Source organism: Lolium rigidum, chromosome 5, assembly GCF_022539505.1.
Source record: "Lolium rigidum isolate FL_2022 chromosome 5, APGP_CSIRO_Lrig_0.1, whole genome shotgun sequence".
Taxonomy (NCBI): Eukaryota; Viridiplantae; Streptophyta; class Magnoliopsida; order Poales; family Poaceae; genus Lolium; species Lolium rigidum.
This window is the reverse complement of record NC_061512.1, coordinates 127994129-128005802: the sequence shown is the minus strand read 5'-3', so window position 1 is coordinate 128005802 and position 11674 is coordinate 127994129. Positions and strand designations below refer to the sequence as shown.

The window sequence follows — 11674 nt, the reverse complement described above, 5'->3', positions numbered from 1 at the left end:
CCCAGTCATCTCCCATGGCCCAACCTTTCCACAACACTCCCTTTTCACTCCTGATGTAGAACCTTCCTAGATCCGCTACAGGCTGCAACAGATCCATTCACTCTATCTTCATCTCTATTGTTGCTCTAGTCTCCAGCGCCTCCATCTTCTGGTGCTCTGATACCATGTAAAGTATAGAGGTGGTGGCTAACCTTGTGGGTGGGTGGATAACTTCTATTCAGTCTATGATTACAACAAAGGAGGGTCAAGTATATATAGCTCAACTCCACAGAGAATAGATGGGCCACACGGGATAGAAATGAAAATCCCACTAACAGTTCAACAAAAAAACATTTGCATGGGACCATAAGCAAAATGTATTGCTAGGTCAATCACATACATGCATGTACCAAAAAACATTAAATGTAAATACAACACTCAAGAGACAATGCATTTAAGTGGTTGTCTCTTAACATACACCAATACCTAGGATAACGTGCTAAAACACAATGCACTATGAAAGGCCTAAGAAAAAAACACTTGCATGGATCCATAGGCAAAACACAATCATAACTCAATCACATGCATGCATGTTTCAAAAACAATACTATCAGAGCAAGTACAATAGTACTACTAAGGCTGCTCATAGTGGGGAGTAACATAAGGTGGTGTCATGCATAAGTTATTAGTCCATGTAACTTAGAGATGGTATCATACAAAGTCTCATTTCTTAGTTTATAGACTCATTTTACCTTGGGGTGTGTGATGTTATGGTAACATAGCTAGTTACCACCTTCCTCTCTTTCTTCATTTATTGATATGCCATGTCACCAAAACATCTTGAAATGTGTGATGTTACTACCTAAGTTACTCCCACTATGAGCAGTCTAAGAGCAAGTATAATAAGTCCTAGTCAGCTGGCTATAAGGGTTAAAATAATATATTCATGCTTAGTTGGAGGAGAGAGAGGAGGAGAGAGAAGAGGAGTGGACTCTCATGCAAGAGCCAGCTCTAAGACGCGCTCCTAGAAGACTTTGTGAGAGTGAAATGTGGACCATCCATTGATAAAGTAGTACATGATTATAGCTCACTATTATACATGTTGGCTCTATGTTAGCTACAAATGACATGACACATGGCTTATAGCTAGCAGCTGGCTATACTATTAAACTTGCTCTAAGCAGGCTATAAGCTAGTCCAAATTAGCAAAAATCTTAGGTGGAAGTGAGAGAAAGCATGAGAGAGAAGAAAGCCGACGCTTGATCTGTAACCGGGCTACACACAGAAAACGAAATAGTATTGTCCGCATGCAGCCGGCTCCTGGTGCTAGAGCATGCGCATGCCTTCTTTTAGGCTACTAACCATCTCCATGCATGCAAATATTAAATACTTTAATATTCATTACAGCCAACACAGTAGCCAGTCTATTGTATAGATTTTTTTTTTGTGATGGCTTTATCTGACATGGCATAACCATGTAGCCAGCAGCAGACTGTGTTATTGTTCTTGCTCTCATGCAACCCTAGCCATAGTGCTAGTATCTTAATCAGATACAATACTATCATGCAACCCAACCCCACAAAAAAGGCTAACATGGAAGCTAATTAATGAAGAGAGACATAATTAGAGTAACCTAGGTGGATATTAGTATATCATAACGCACGTCCCAAGAAAAATAGTAAGAAATAGATCTTGTACATCATTTTTTCATTGAGATTCTACAAAATAATAAATATAATACTCCCGCTGTTCCATTCTATAGTGCCTATAGTTTTTTGGCACGGAAATTAGCGCAAGAGTATTTTTTACACAAGACCCTAGCTGAACGATTCGAGATCAACGTAAAATTTGGGAAATCCATATCTTACTAACTTACCATAACAAATTTGGGACCTGGATGATTGGGGAGCTGAACGGGGAGGGGGTAATTGAAAAAAATCTAAGCTACAACCTTATATTCTGAAACAAATGCAAAAAATCTATAGGCACTATAGAAAGAAACAGAGGGAGTAAAAAATATGAAACTACTAAATGAGACAGTGCATTACAGAGATAATATTCTAAAGTAGTATCATATGCATGATATTAGTACATTATACTATCCACTATGCATATTGGAAATGTTGTATCCTAAGATACACCACTACCTAGGATAGAGCTGCAAGAAAAGCTCGAACTCGTGAGCGGCTAAAGATTGACTCGTTTTTTTAGCTCGACTCGGAAACACATGAGTCGAGTATGAGTGTCTTATATAGCTTGATTGAAACATGAGTTCAACACTAGCTCACTCGTTTTAGCTTGACAATTCAGAAAAATATAATCGCGTATAGTAAAAAATTTATATAATTGAAGGACATCTAAAAACTATTACCTTATATGTTGTAGATGAGATTTATTCCTTGTAATCTGGATGAGATTTGATTAAGAGAATAGGAAAGGTCAATTTATTCCTTGTATATATTGTGGATGGTATTTTTGTTCGTTTTATATGCATGCTGGCAATTGAAAATTTATTATTTTTCTTAGCTCGTAACCCGCTCTAGACCGGGTCTAGATCGTTACATACTAACTATGAACCAATAGTTACAACTTGATCTTTAACTCGACTCAGCATGAGCTCACTCGAATATTCTTACGAGCTGACCTAAGCTAGGTCTAGCTCGCTCGAACTCGGCTCGCTTACAGCTCTACCTAGAATAATGTGCTAAGAGCCAATGTATTGCGGAAGGCGTAATAACATCAAATACAACAGAGTGATGTAAGCATGGTGTAAAGATTAAAACAATATATTTTTTCTGAGCCAAAGAGATGCAGCACGCGTGCTCTTATGCATTTTGTGCGAGTATAAGGCAGGTCATATATTAACAAAACAATGTATTTTTTGTGTAGGTGACAATTATACATGTTGCCCAATTGGCTCTACATTGTCAGATTTGTGTAGAAAGAAGAGACGTGCCCTTTCATCGTGAGCGCTAGATGCGGATCACATACTCTTATGCATTTTGTGAGAGAGTAATACATGTCACATACTAACAAAGCAATGTGCACTGTTGTAGAAAACTATTATACATGTTGTCCTTAAGGCTGGCTAAGGATGACATCGCAGTGCCCTACAGCCAATAATTGGCTCTACATTGTCAGAGTTGTTCTATAAGCATACCGAAGAGAGTGTCTCCGTTCCGGTTTACAGGTCCTGGACATACCTAAATCGTTGCTTTAATAACTACTAATAATAGAGCACAAGCATTTCCCGGTTAGGAAAATACGGCATCTGAATCGTGTCGGTCATCTGCTATACGCGGGTGACTGACAAGACATGCATATAGGCGCCGGAATAGAGAGATCAGTACGCTCCGTGACGTGGATCGATCATAGGCAAATTAATTGCACTGGCCCGATTGTACGAGCTGCAACTACTGTAGTACACTATCCGGCACCATGTGCGAGCCATGACTTTGTGTTCAGCGAGAGATCGATGATAAGGTACTCGAGGAGTTGTCTAGATCGGTCGATGCATTCATGATTTCCGCAACCGTGCATCCACAATTCATGTGTTCAACTGCTCACGCGCGCAAGTGTAGCGCGTGACCACCACATAACCACATTATAGTCCACGTGACGTGCCGCAGCCCACGCCGCACGTCTCATCAACCACGCGCGCGGGTCGATGGCACCGTACCATGCACGAAAAAGCCATCATTTTGTAGAGGTTCTGCCAATCAAACCTCGAACCTGAAATTCATGTTTGTACCTTATTAAACTGTCTACAATCCTGGTCTAAATTGAACCTTAGACCTATTCTGCGCATAAAAGTTTTTTTAAAAATCCTATAGTAAGCAATCAGGGCTCTCCCTAATAAATCTGGCACACGTGTCATATCTATCTTTCACCTTCAATCTCTCTCTGTGTGACAGTTGTTCCCCATGAGGGAGGGTTGTGGCGGAGAGTGCCGTGCCGGGAGCTCTTCGTTTCTTGGGCATTGCGGATGGTGTCACCAACATGGCCGGGTCTTCCTCCGCGTCGGTGCGGCCGCTTCCGAGCAAGCAAGGAAGGGGTGCAGTGCATGCCGGTGCTCCCCTGCCCGTCCCCACCCTAATGTCGCTAGTGAACGACACAATCGTGGCCCCTGTTTCTTTTTTTGCTAGATGGTATACTATGTCACTAAAGGATTCCCCAATCCCTCTCCCATTCACCACCATGGCCTCGCGAATTAGCCTCATGCACGTCGCGGCTCACACGACAATGCCAACCTTAGCCCTCACCTGGAGCATCGCCTGCTTTGGCAGGCCACAACGGAAACAATTGGCATGGACTTGGCTTGGGTAGTCGCCCAAGGAGCCATGGCTCAATGGTTGGGTTCTATGATGGTGGTCGGTGCTAGGCCGGTGCTCCCCCTTCCCCTCTCCATCTCGGATGTCACCGGTCAATGGCACAATCATACCCCCGACTGGGAAAGAGAGATGGAATTAGGTATGAGATGAATGTAAGTTGTGGGTTCATCTAGTAAGAGACACAATAAATATTCCCAGATGGGATTTTTCCCCCCGATGCGTCAAACAGACGGGAATTCCCCCCTGATGCGTCAAATTTAGACCAAGATTATATAAATATATAATTCAGGGTACAAAGTAGGAGGATTTGAATTTTGGGGTTTGATTCGCCGAACCGGTTTAAACTAGATTGTTTTCTCTATGTAACGGCGGCACTCCCTCGGAAATCTAACACCAATAAGGCGTGGAGAAAAATGACATGACCGTCCTGCCCCTCCGGCCAAGCGCTCCGGCCCAGGAGAGGAGTGGAGCAGCCGCGGCCACGGGGGCCGACTCGTCCACACACGCGTCCGCCACTTCCTGCGTTTCCATTTCGCTCCGCAGCCACCACCAATCAGCTAGCACGCGGCTCCAGCTACCTCGCTCGCGCGCGCGTTACCTACCCAGCAGCCAGCAGCCACACCTCCTCTCTCTCTATAAGAGCGCTCCGCCACTTCCACGCTACGTCGACCGCGCGCTTCCAAACCGTATTTTCCATCTTCTACACCCGCTCTCTCTCGGTCGTCGCCATGGGGAAGACGAGGCAGGAGACGGAGGAGGAGAGCAAGGCCCCGCTGCTCGAGCCCAGGCCGCCGGCGGCACCGGCGGCCGGCGAAGGGTCGGGCAGCGAGGCGGAGCAGGAGGCGGAGGAGGGGCTGGGGCGGCGGCTGCTGGACGAGAACCGCAAGCTGTGGAAGGTGGCGGGGCCGTCCATCTGCACGCGCTTCTCCACCTTCGGGGTCACCGTCATCAGCCAGGCCTTCGTCGGACACATCGGGCCGACCGAGCTCGCCGCATACGCGCTCGTCTCCACCGTCCTCATGCGGTTCAGCAACGGAATCCTGGTAACCCCTGCTGCTAACCCCTTTCCTTTTTGTTCCTTTTCCTTTTGATGATGATCAGGGACTGCTAACTACCTTCCTAATCTGCGCAAAAACTTTTTGATTATGATTACGGTACCACCGCTCCTCTTCATCCTGCCACACGTCCTTGAGAGAGATCGACCGACGATGCAGTTACTACACGTGTACGGAGCTGCATGAGATCAGCCGCTTGTCATATCACACTTTAGTCCTGTCAAACATTTCCAAGAACACACTATTATTACCAGTAGTTAGCTACACGACAACCGCTTAAGAGCCGCCCATAAGTAATTAAGTTGTACGTATGCGCATCTACGACTAGTTTTGATCCGACGATTTCGAAGCAGCTGCTAATTCAGCCCGTTGCCAGTTTCATCACAGCATATACATTTTTCCCCAGCAAAAAAGTACTCTAGAATATATATGTTTGATAGCGATACGTGGCACAAATCAATTGTTATATCGCTAGCCCTGTCAAACATTGCTAACAACACACTTAAAGCCAAGGTTTGACCATAATTAAACTGCTTGATTTGTCTACTACTAGTTTCTGATCAAAGACCTTTAAACCAGGAGCTCGCCTCTGAATTCACTCCGTTGCCGGTTTCATCGTCCTAATAACATAAAAACGATGGAGTAGTTAGGACTAGGAACACCCGTACCTCCTGTACTCAAAAAACAAAAAAGGAACACCCGTATCTGCAGCTTTAAATAGCATATAATTCGATAACGATATGTGCCAAAAATGACAAAATATACGCGGGCGAATTTTACACGCCAGCTGCGTCGATCGTGGTCCATGTATATATGTTTGGCACCGTATTCTTAATTCTTGGAAACACAAAAGCTCAGTTCGATGTCGGCTTGCACGGGAATACTGGTATATATAAATTACTTTGTACACGAAATGTCAAGCACTCGACTGTCAGTGTCAAAACGGGGCAGCTAGCCCCGCTGGACTTCTTGGGAGCACAGGTAGCCACGTTGGGCATTAACTTCTTTTCCGTCCGCCTGACGTGGTCTCAACTACTGTAGTAGTAATTTATTTTACACTGCGTTCGTGCCTCCAAGTCCTGGCCCAGAGTTTCCAGAGACAAATCTGAAAAATCCCAATCTAGTAACTCCTGTGGCCATGGGCCATAAACCAGTTCAGAGATCTCAGAGTCTTCTTCGCTGCAGCAGTGGCAAATTTCTGCAAAGGACGAAAAGTCTCATGGTTTTTAACAGTTCAACTAAGATGTGCTTCGGCTGAATGCAGCTGGGCGACAGCCAATCAAGGATTGACCGTGACTAAACCGCTTGATTTGTGTACTGCATATAGTAGCGGCGCTATGGTTTTCTGCTTCAGTCCGTTGCCAGTTTCATCGTAACATAAACAAGGGATGAACAAGTAGTAGGAGCACCGTACCTCTAGCTTTAAGTGGCATGTATTTTGATAATGATATGTGATACCAACATGATAGGAAAATGTGCGGGCCAAATTTACACGCCAACTGTGTCGCGGTCCATGTTTGGCACCATGTTCTTAATGATTTCTTACAGAAAATGTTCAGTCTGATATCGACTTGCACAGGAACATTAGTCTTACTTGTATAGGTAATCTAGAATACTCGCTGTCAGTGAGTCATTAGAGTCTTACCTCTACAGGTAATGCACAGCACTCGCTGTCGGTGTGTCAAAACGAAACAGCCCCACTGGACTTTGGGCGAGCACAATCAAGAACGAAGTTTCCATCCAGGCCCAGTCTGAACTAACTAACACCATGTTTGTTCGCGTCCCCTGGGCAAGTATTTCCCGAGACTTTTTCATGCAAATCTCAACCTGGCTGTTTCGGCGCAGTTGCCATTGCGATTTGCACCGGTTCACAGATTTCAGAGTCTTCCCTACAACAGAAAAAACATTCAAAATAGAGAAAAAGGCAGATGTTTTTAACAGTTAACTAACATGCTTAAACTGAATGCAGCTGGGCATGGCGAGCGCGCTGGAGACACTGTGCGGGCAGTCGTACGGGGCGAAGCAGTACCACATGATGGGCATCTACCTGCAGCGCTCCTGGATCATCCTCACCGGCTGCGCCATTCTCATGCTCCCCATATTCATATTCACCGAGCCTCTCCTCGTCTTCATCGGCCAGGACCCGAAGATCTCCGCCGTCGCTGGTGTCATCTCCGTCTGGTACATTCCCGTCACCTTCGCGAGCGTCGTCAACTTCACGCTCCAGATGTACCTGCAGGCGCAGAGCAAGAACATAATCATCACCTACCTCGCATTTGCCAACCTCGGCGTCCATCTGTTCCTGTCGTGGCTCTTGACCGTCAAGTTCCAGCTTGGGCTTACCGGGGTCATGACCTCCATGGTCATCGCCATGTGGGTTCCTGCGCTAGGGCAGCTCATCTTTGTGTTCTGCGGTGCCTGTCCTCTCACGTGGACGGGGTTCTCATCTGAGGCGCTCACAGACCTCGTTCCCATCCTCAAGCTCTCTCTATCCTCTGGTGTGATGCTCTGGTAAGAATAAGCTTAAATTTTTAGTATAGCAATGTACTTACAGCCCAAATGTATGCACCTACGCTTCATATTTATTGTCAATATCAAAATTTCGGATGCAACTAGGAATAACACATGTGTTTTTTTCCCTGCCCACTTCTTCAGTCTGGAATTGTGGTACAGCACAATATTGGTGCTCCTAACAGGGTACATGGCAAATCCAGAGGTTGCACTGGACGCACTTTCAATATGGTAATGTTCACTACTATACCTTACTTCACATTTCACTATGCCATTGTTTTTTAAGTTTATTACATAAGCTTTGGTTTTCCAATCTGGACATTTCCTATTAGTTGAAAGAATGGTGGCTAGTCACTCGTGCATAATTTTCCTTGTCGCTGCATATGAACTAATTAAGTACTGTGGCTTCTATCTGCAGCCTTAACATCAATGGTTGGGAGATGATGATTTCTATCGGCTTTTTGGCCGCCACTGGGTAACTTCTTGATCTAAGAGCCTGTCGTTAATGTATCATGTGATCAAAACAGTTCCAGAAAATTGATGATAATGATTTGGTGTGTTATAGAGTGCGTGTGGCTAATGAGCTGGGAGCTGGAAGTGCAAGAAGGGCAAAGTTCGCCATCAAAAATGTCGTCGCCACTTCTTTCTCAATAGGAGTTGTGTTGTTCGTGGTCTTCCTTTTGTTCCGAGGAAATCTTTCCTACATATTCACCACGAGTGAAGAGGTAGCTGTTGCAGTTTCTGACCTGTCGCCTCTGCTTGCCTTCTCCATCTTGTTGAACAGTGTTCAACCAGTGCTATCAGGTTTGCTACAGCATTTGACTGAATTACAATCATTTAATTTGGTTCACTTTTTTTCTGAAGCAAGGCAAAATACTTGCCTTTATGTTTAAAATAAAGATTTGTTTGGTTTACTGAAACTATAACCCCGTTTTATCATTGGGTAGGTGTTGCTGTTGGAGCAGGTTGGCAAAGTGTAGTTGCCTATGTTAACATCACAACATACTACTTGATCGGTATCCCTCTTGGAGCAATCCTAGGTTATGTTCTTGGTTATCATGTGAAGGTAAGATAGTTATTTAAGACTATGTTGTTGTATCGGTCAATCAGTTACTGTACTCATTATCCTTGTGCCTCTTGGATCTAAGTTGTGGTCCTAACTCTCCTTGCTTTGTGGCTACAGGGCATTTGGGTTGGCATGCTGCTCGGAACACTGGTCCAAACAATTGTACTTCTGTGCATAACAATCAGGACTGACTGGGATAAACAGGTTAGTGCGGTTAACTGTTCGATCATCACTACACTAAAATATTGTTCCCATAGCCTTCCTGTGTCTTACCCATTAAACACAAGTTCTTTATGTACGGACATATATTTAGTGCTGGAAGAGTGTAGCAGATATACTCAATTATGGTTTGTGTTCTAATTTTTCAGGTAGAGGTTACTCAGCAGAGATTGAGTAAATGGTACAGGGAAGAGAACAGAGGAAAGCCAGCTTCAAGGGGAAGTGCGTGAGGTTATAGAATCTGGCACAAGCAACGAATCGCCATCATGATAGAACTTGTATACTCTGCTCGGTCGGAGTTTGCAACCTTTCAGAGGACGAACACAACTTTTTCAGCATGTGAAGAATGAGCTTTCCCGGTGGAACATTAGTAGGCGCAGAGGTGTCAGGGGTGGTTCCTCAGGATCGAGCAAACGATGTGGCCGTCAGCAATAGTCGATGCAATGCTCCACTACATGAGGAAAAAAGATGATACCCACTTGATTTCGTGTAATCTCTGCCACTATCTCAACATGTAGAATATGCCTTTGATCGCTGTGACTGAGCTAGTGGCATAAGTGTTGTTGTTCTGTTTTAATGGATTTTGGTTGTAGTGATGTTTCGCATGAGAGTGCTTGCTGTGGTTAGCAAACATGCTATTTGTACAATCGCATGCAACTGCATTCAGTGTGACTATAAAACAGTCAGTTTTGGTGGAAAAACTATCACTAGCAAGTTAATAAGAACCTGAAGAAAGCATCTGCTGCAACAATGCGTATACGTAGAACATGATACATCTCTCGAGAAAAATTTACTAAGTTAAAAACGTTTGGATTACTTTGGGGCCAGATTACTTTGGGGAGAAGGCCTTGGTGTTAAGAAATACCATTTGGTTCAATGGCCGGTAGTTTGTTCCCCAAAAGAATGTGGTGGCTTAGGGTTTAAGGATTTGGGGTGTACGAATATTGCTCTACTATGTAAATGGATTTGTAAAATGGAGACTACTGATGGTTTGTCGCAGAAACTATTAAATAATAACAAATACTTAAAGGAGAAAACTATGTCTGGGGTGCAAATAGTTCAAGGCGACTCTTGGTTTTGGCGTGGACTCCTTAAAGTGCGAGATTTGTTCTACTCCTTCTGCAATCGCAAGATAGGAAATGGTAAGCCAACTCGTTTCTGAGAAGATCCTTGGCGGGGAATCAAACCTTTTGCAATTAGATTCGGTCAATTATACATATGTGAAGTGACGGAAGTCACAGTACGTACTGCGTTGACTTCTAGATTGCAATGTTTGCATTTCAGGCGAACTTTGACAGGGGAAACCTTTGCGGTTGTGGGAAAGGTTGAAACAGGAATCGTTAGTTTAAATAATGAAGAGGATTCCTTAACTTGGAAGTTGGATTCAAAAGGTTTCTCTGTAAGGTCTATGTACAGAGCTCTTAGATGGAATTCCTTGGGGTTTCCATTTGAAACTTTGTGGAGGTTTAAAATTCCAATGAAAATCAAAGTGTTTATGTGGTTAGCGGTTAGAAAAAACATTCTGACGAAAGACTTGCTGCAGCACATAGGGTGGAGAGGGGATGAGAAGTGCCAATTCTGTGGCTGTAATGAAACGATTACACACTTGTTTTTCTCTTGTCCCCGTGCAAGATATATTTGGAATTTGGCAAGCTGTATCAATTCCTTTAAAAACAAACCTGTGTCTGTGCAACATTTACTGGGTGGATGGATGAAAGACTCTAGGAAAAGCGATTTTTTTTTTGGTTACTGTGGGGGTGGCTGCTATATTATGGTCTATTTGGAAAACAAGGAATAATGCTTGTTTCAGATCTAATACGACAGTTGGTGTCTTCTTGGGCGATTCTGCAGGTAAAGGAGGAAAACAGGCATGCGCTTATCTGGAGAGCCTGGCTGTTCGTGCGGCTATCAAGTGAGACCTTCCAGACGGCGAAAGGTTGGAGGCCAATTGTACAGAGAACCGCAAACTGGCAAACTGACAGTGGATTGCATCTTTTTGTACACGGATGATCTCTCTTTTCGCCGGCTGCTAGAAGGAGAAGTGTTGCAAGAGATAAATTTGTTTGAGAGAAGTCCAATTTATCCCCTAAACTCGTCTTAAAGTTCAGATTACAATCTTCAACTTTGCTTTGGTTCAATCCTCAATTCTGAATTCTATAAACCGTTCGGAATTAAACCTTCTACTATTTTTTGACATGTTTTGAACCGATTTTTCTCGCCAGTTAGCGGTCTTTCTTCCTACATACTGTGCCAACTCATCAACATACAACATACACGGTACATGTACTTTCTCTCTCCATATCGCATGATCACCCCATGCCTCATCATGATCGCCTTCCTCCCTAGAACGAGGCCATGGCGATCACGGAGGGGTGCCTCCGCCGGACAATAATACCAGGCTCTAGCGTCTGCCCTCTACATGACCTGTCGTGCCCAACCTTCCGCCAGCACGGGGCAGCCACCATGCAGCGCAGCGAGCCGCGGGGGAGGCGTTTTTATTCCGGCAGGTGGAA

General features: G+C 44.4%; 1 protein-coding gene across 1 annotated transcript; it reads left to right on the top strand.

Moving 5' to 3' along the window:
* The first annotated feature begins 5038 nt into the window (after positions 1–5038).
* LOC124656396 (protein DETOXIFICATION 21-like) lies at positions 5039–9757 on the top strand. The gene is made up of 8 exons (XM_047195149.1): positions 5039–5353; positions 7335–7876; positions 8021–8107; positions 8295–8351; positions 8442–8680; positions 8824–8942; positions 9060–9146; positions 9311–9757. Exons 1-8 carry the CDS (start codon positions 5039–5041, stop codon positions 9389–9391), a joined length of 1527 nt encoding a protein of 508 aa, XP_047051105.1. The 3' UTR covers positions 9392–9757.
* The last annotated feature ends 1917 nt before the right edge of the window (positions 9758–11674 follow it).

Coding starts and splice junctions, on each gene's coding strand:
- LOC124656396 (XM_047195149.1), top strand. CDS start 5,039: ATGGGGAAGACGAGGCAGGAGACGGAGGAGGAGAGCAAGGCCCCGCTG. Junction 8,108..8,294: donor CTGGACGCACTTTCAATATG/GTAATGTTCACT, acceptor TTCTATCTGCAG/CCTTAACATCAATGGTTGGG. Junction 8,352..8,441: donor GGCTTTTTGGCCGCCACTGG/GTAACTTCTTGA, acceptor GGTGTGTTATAG/AGTGCGTGTGGCTAATGAGC.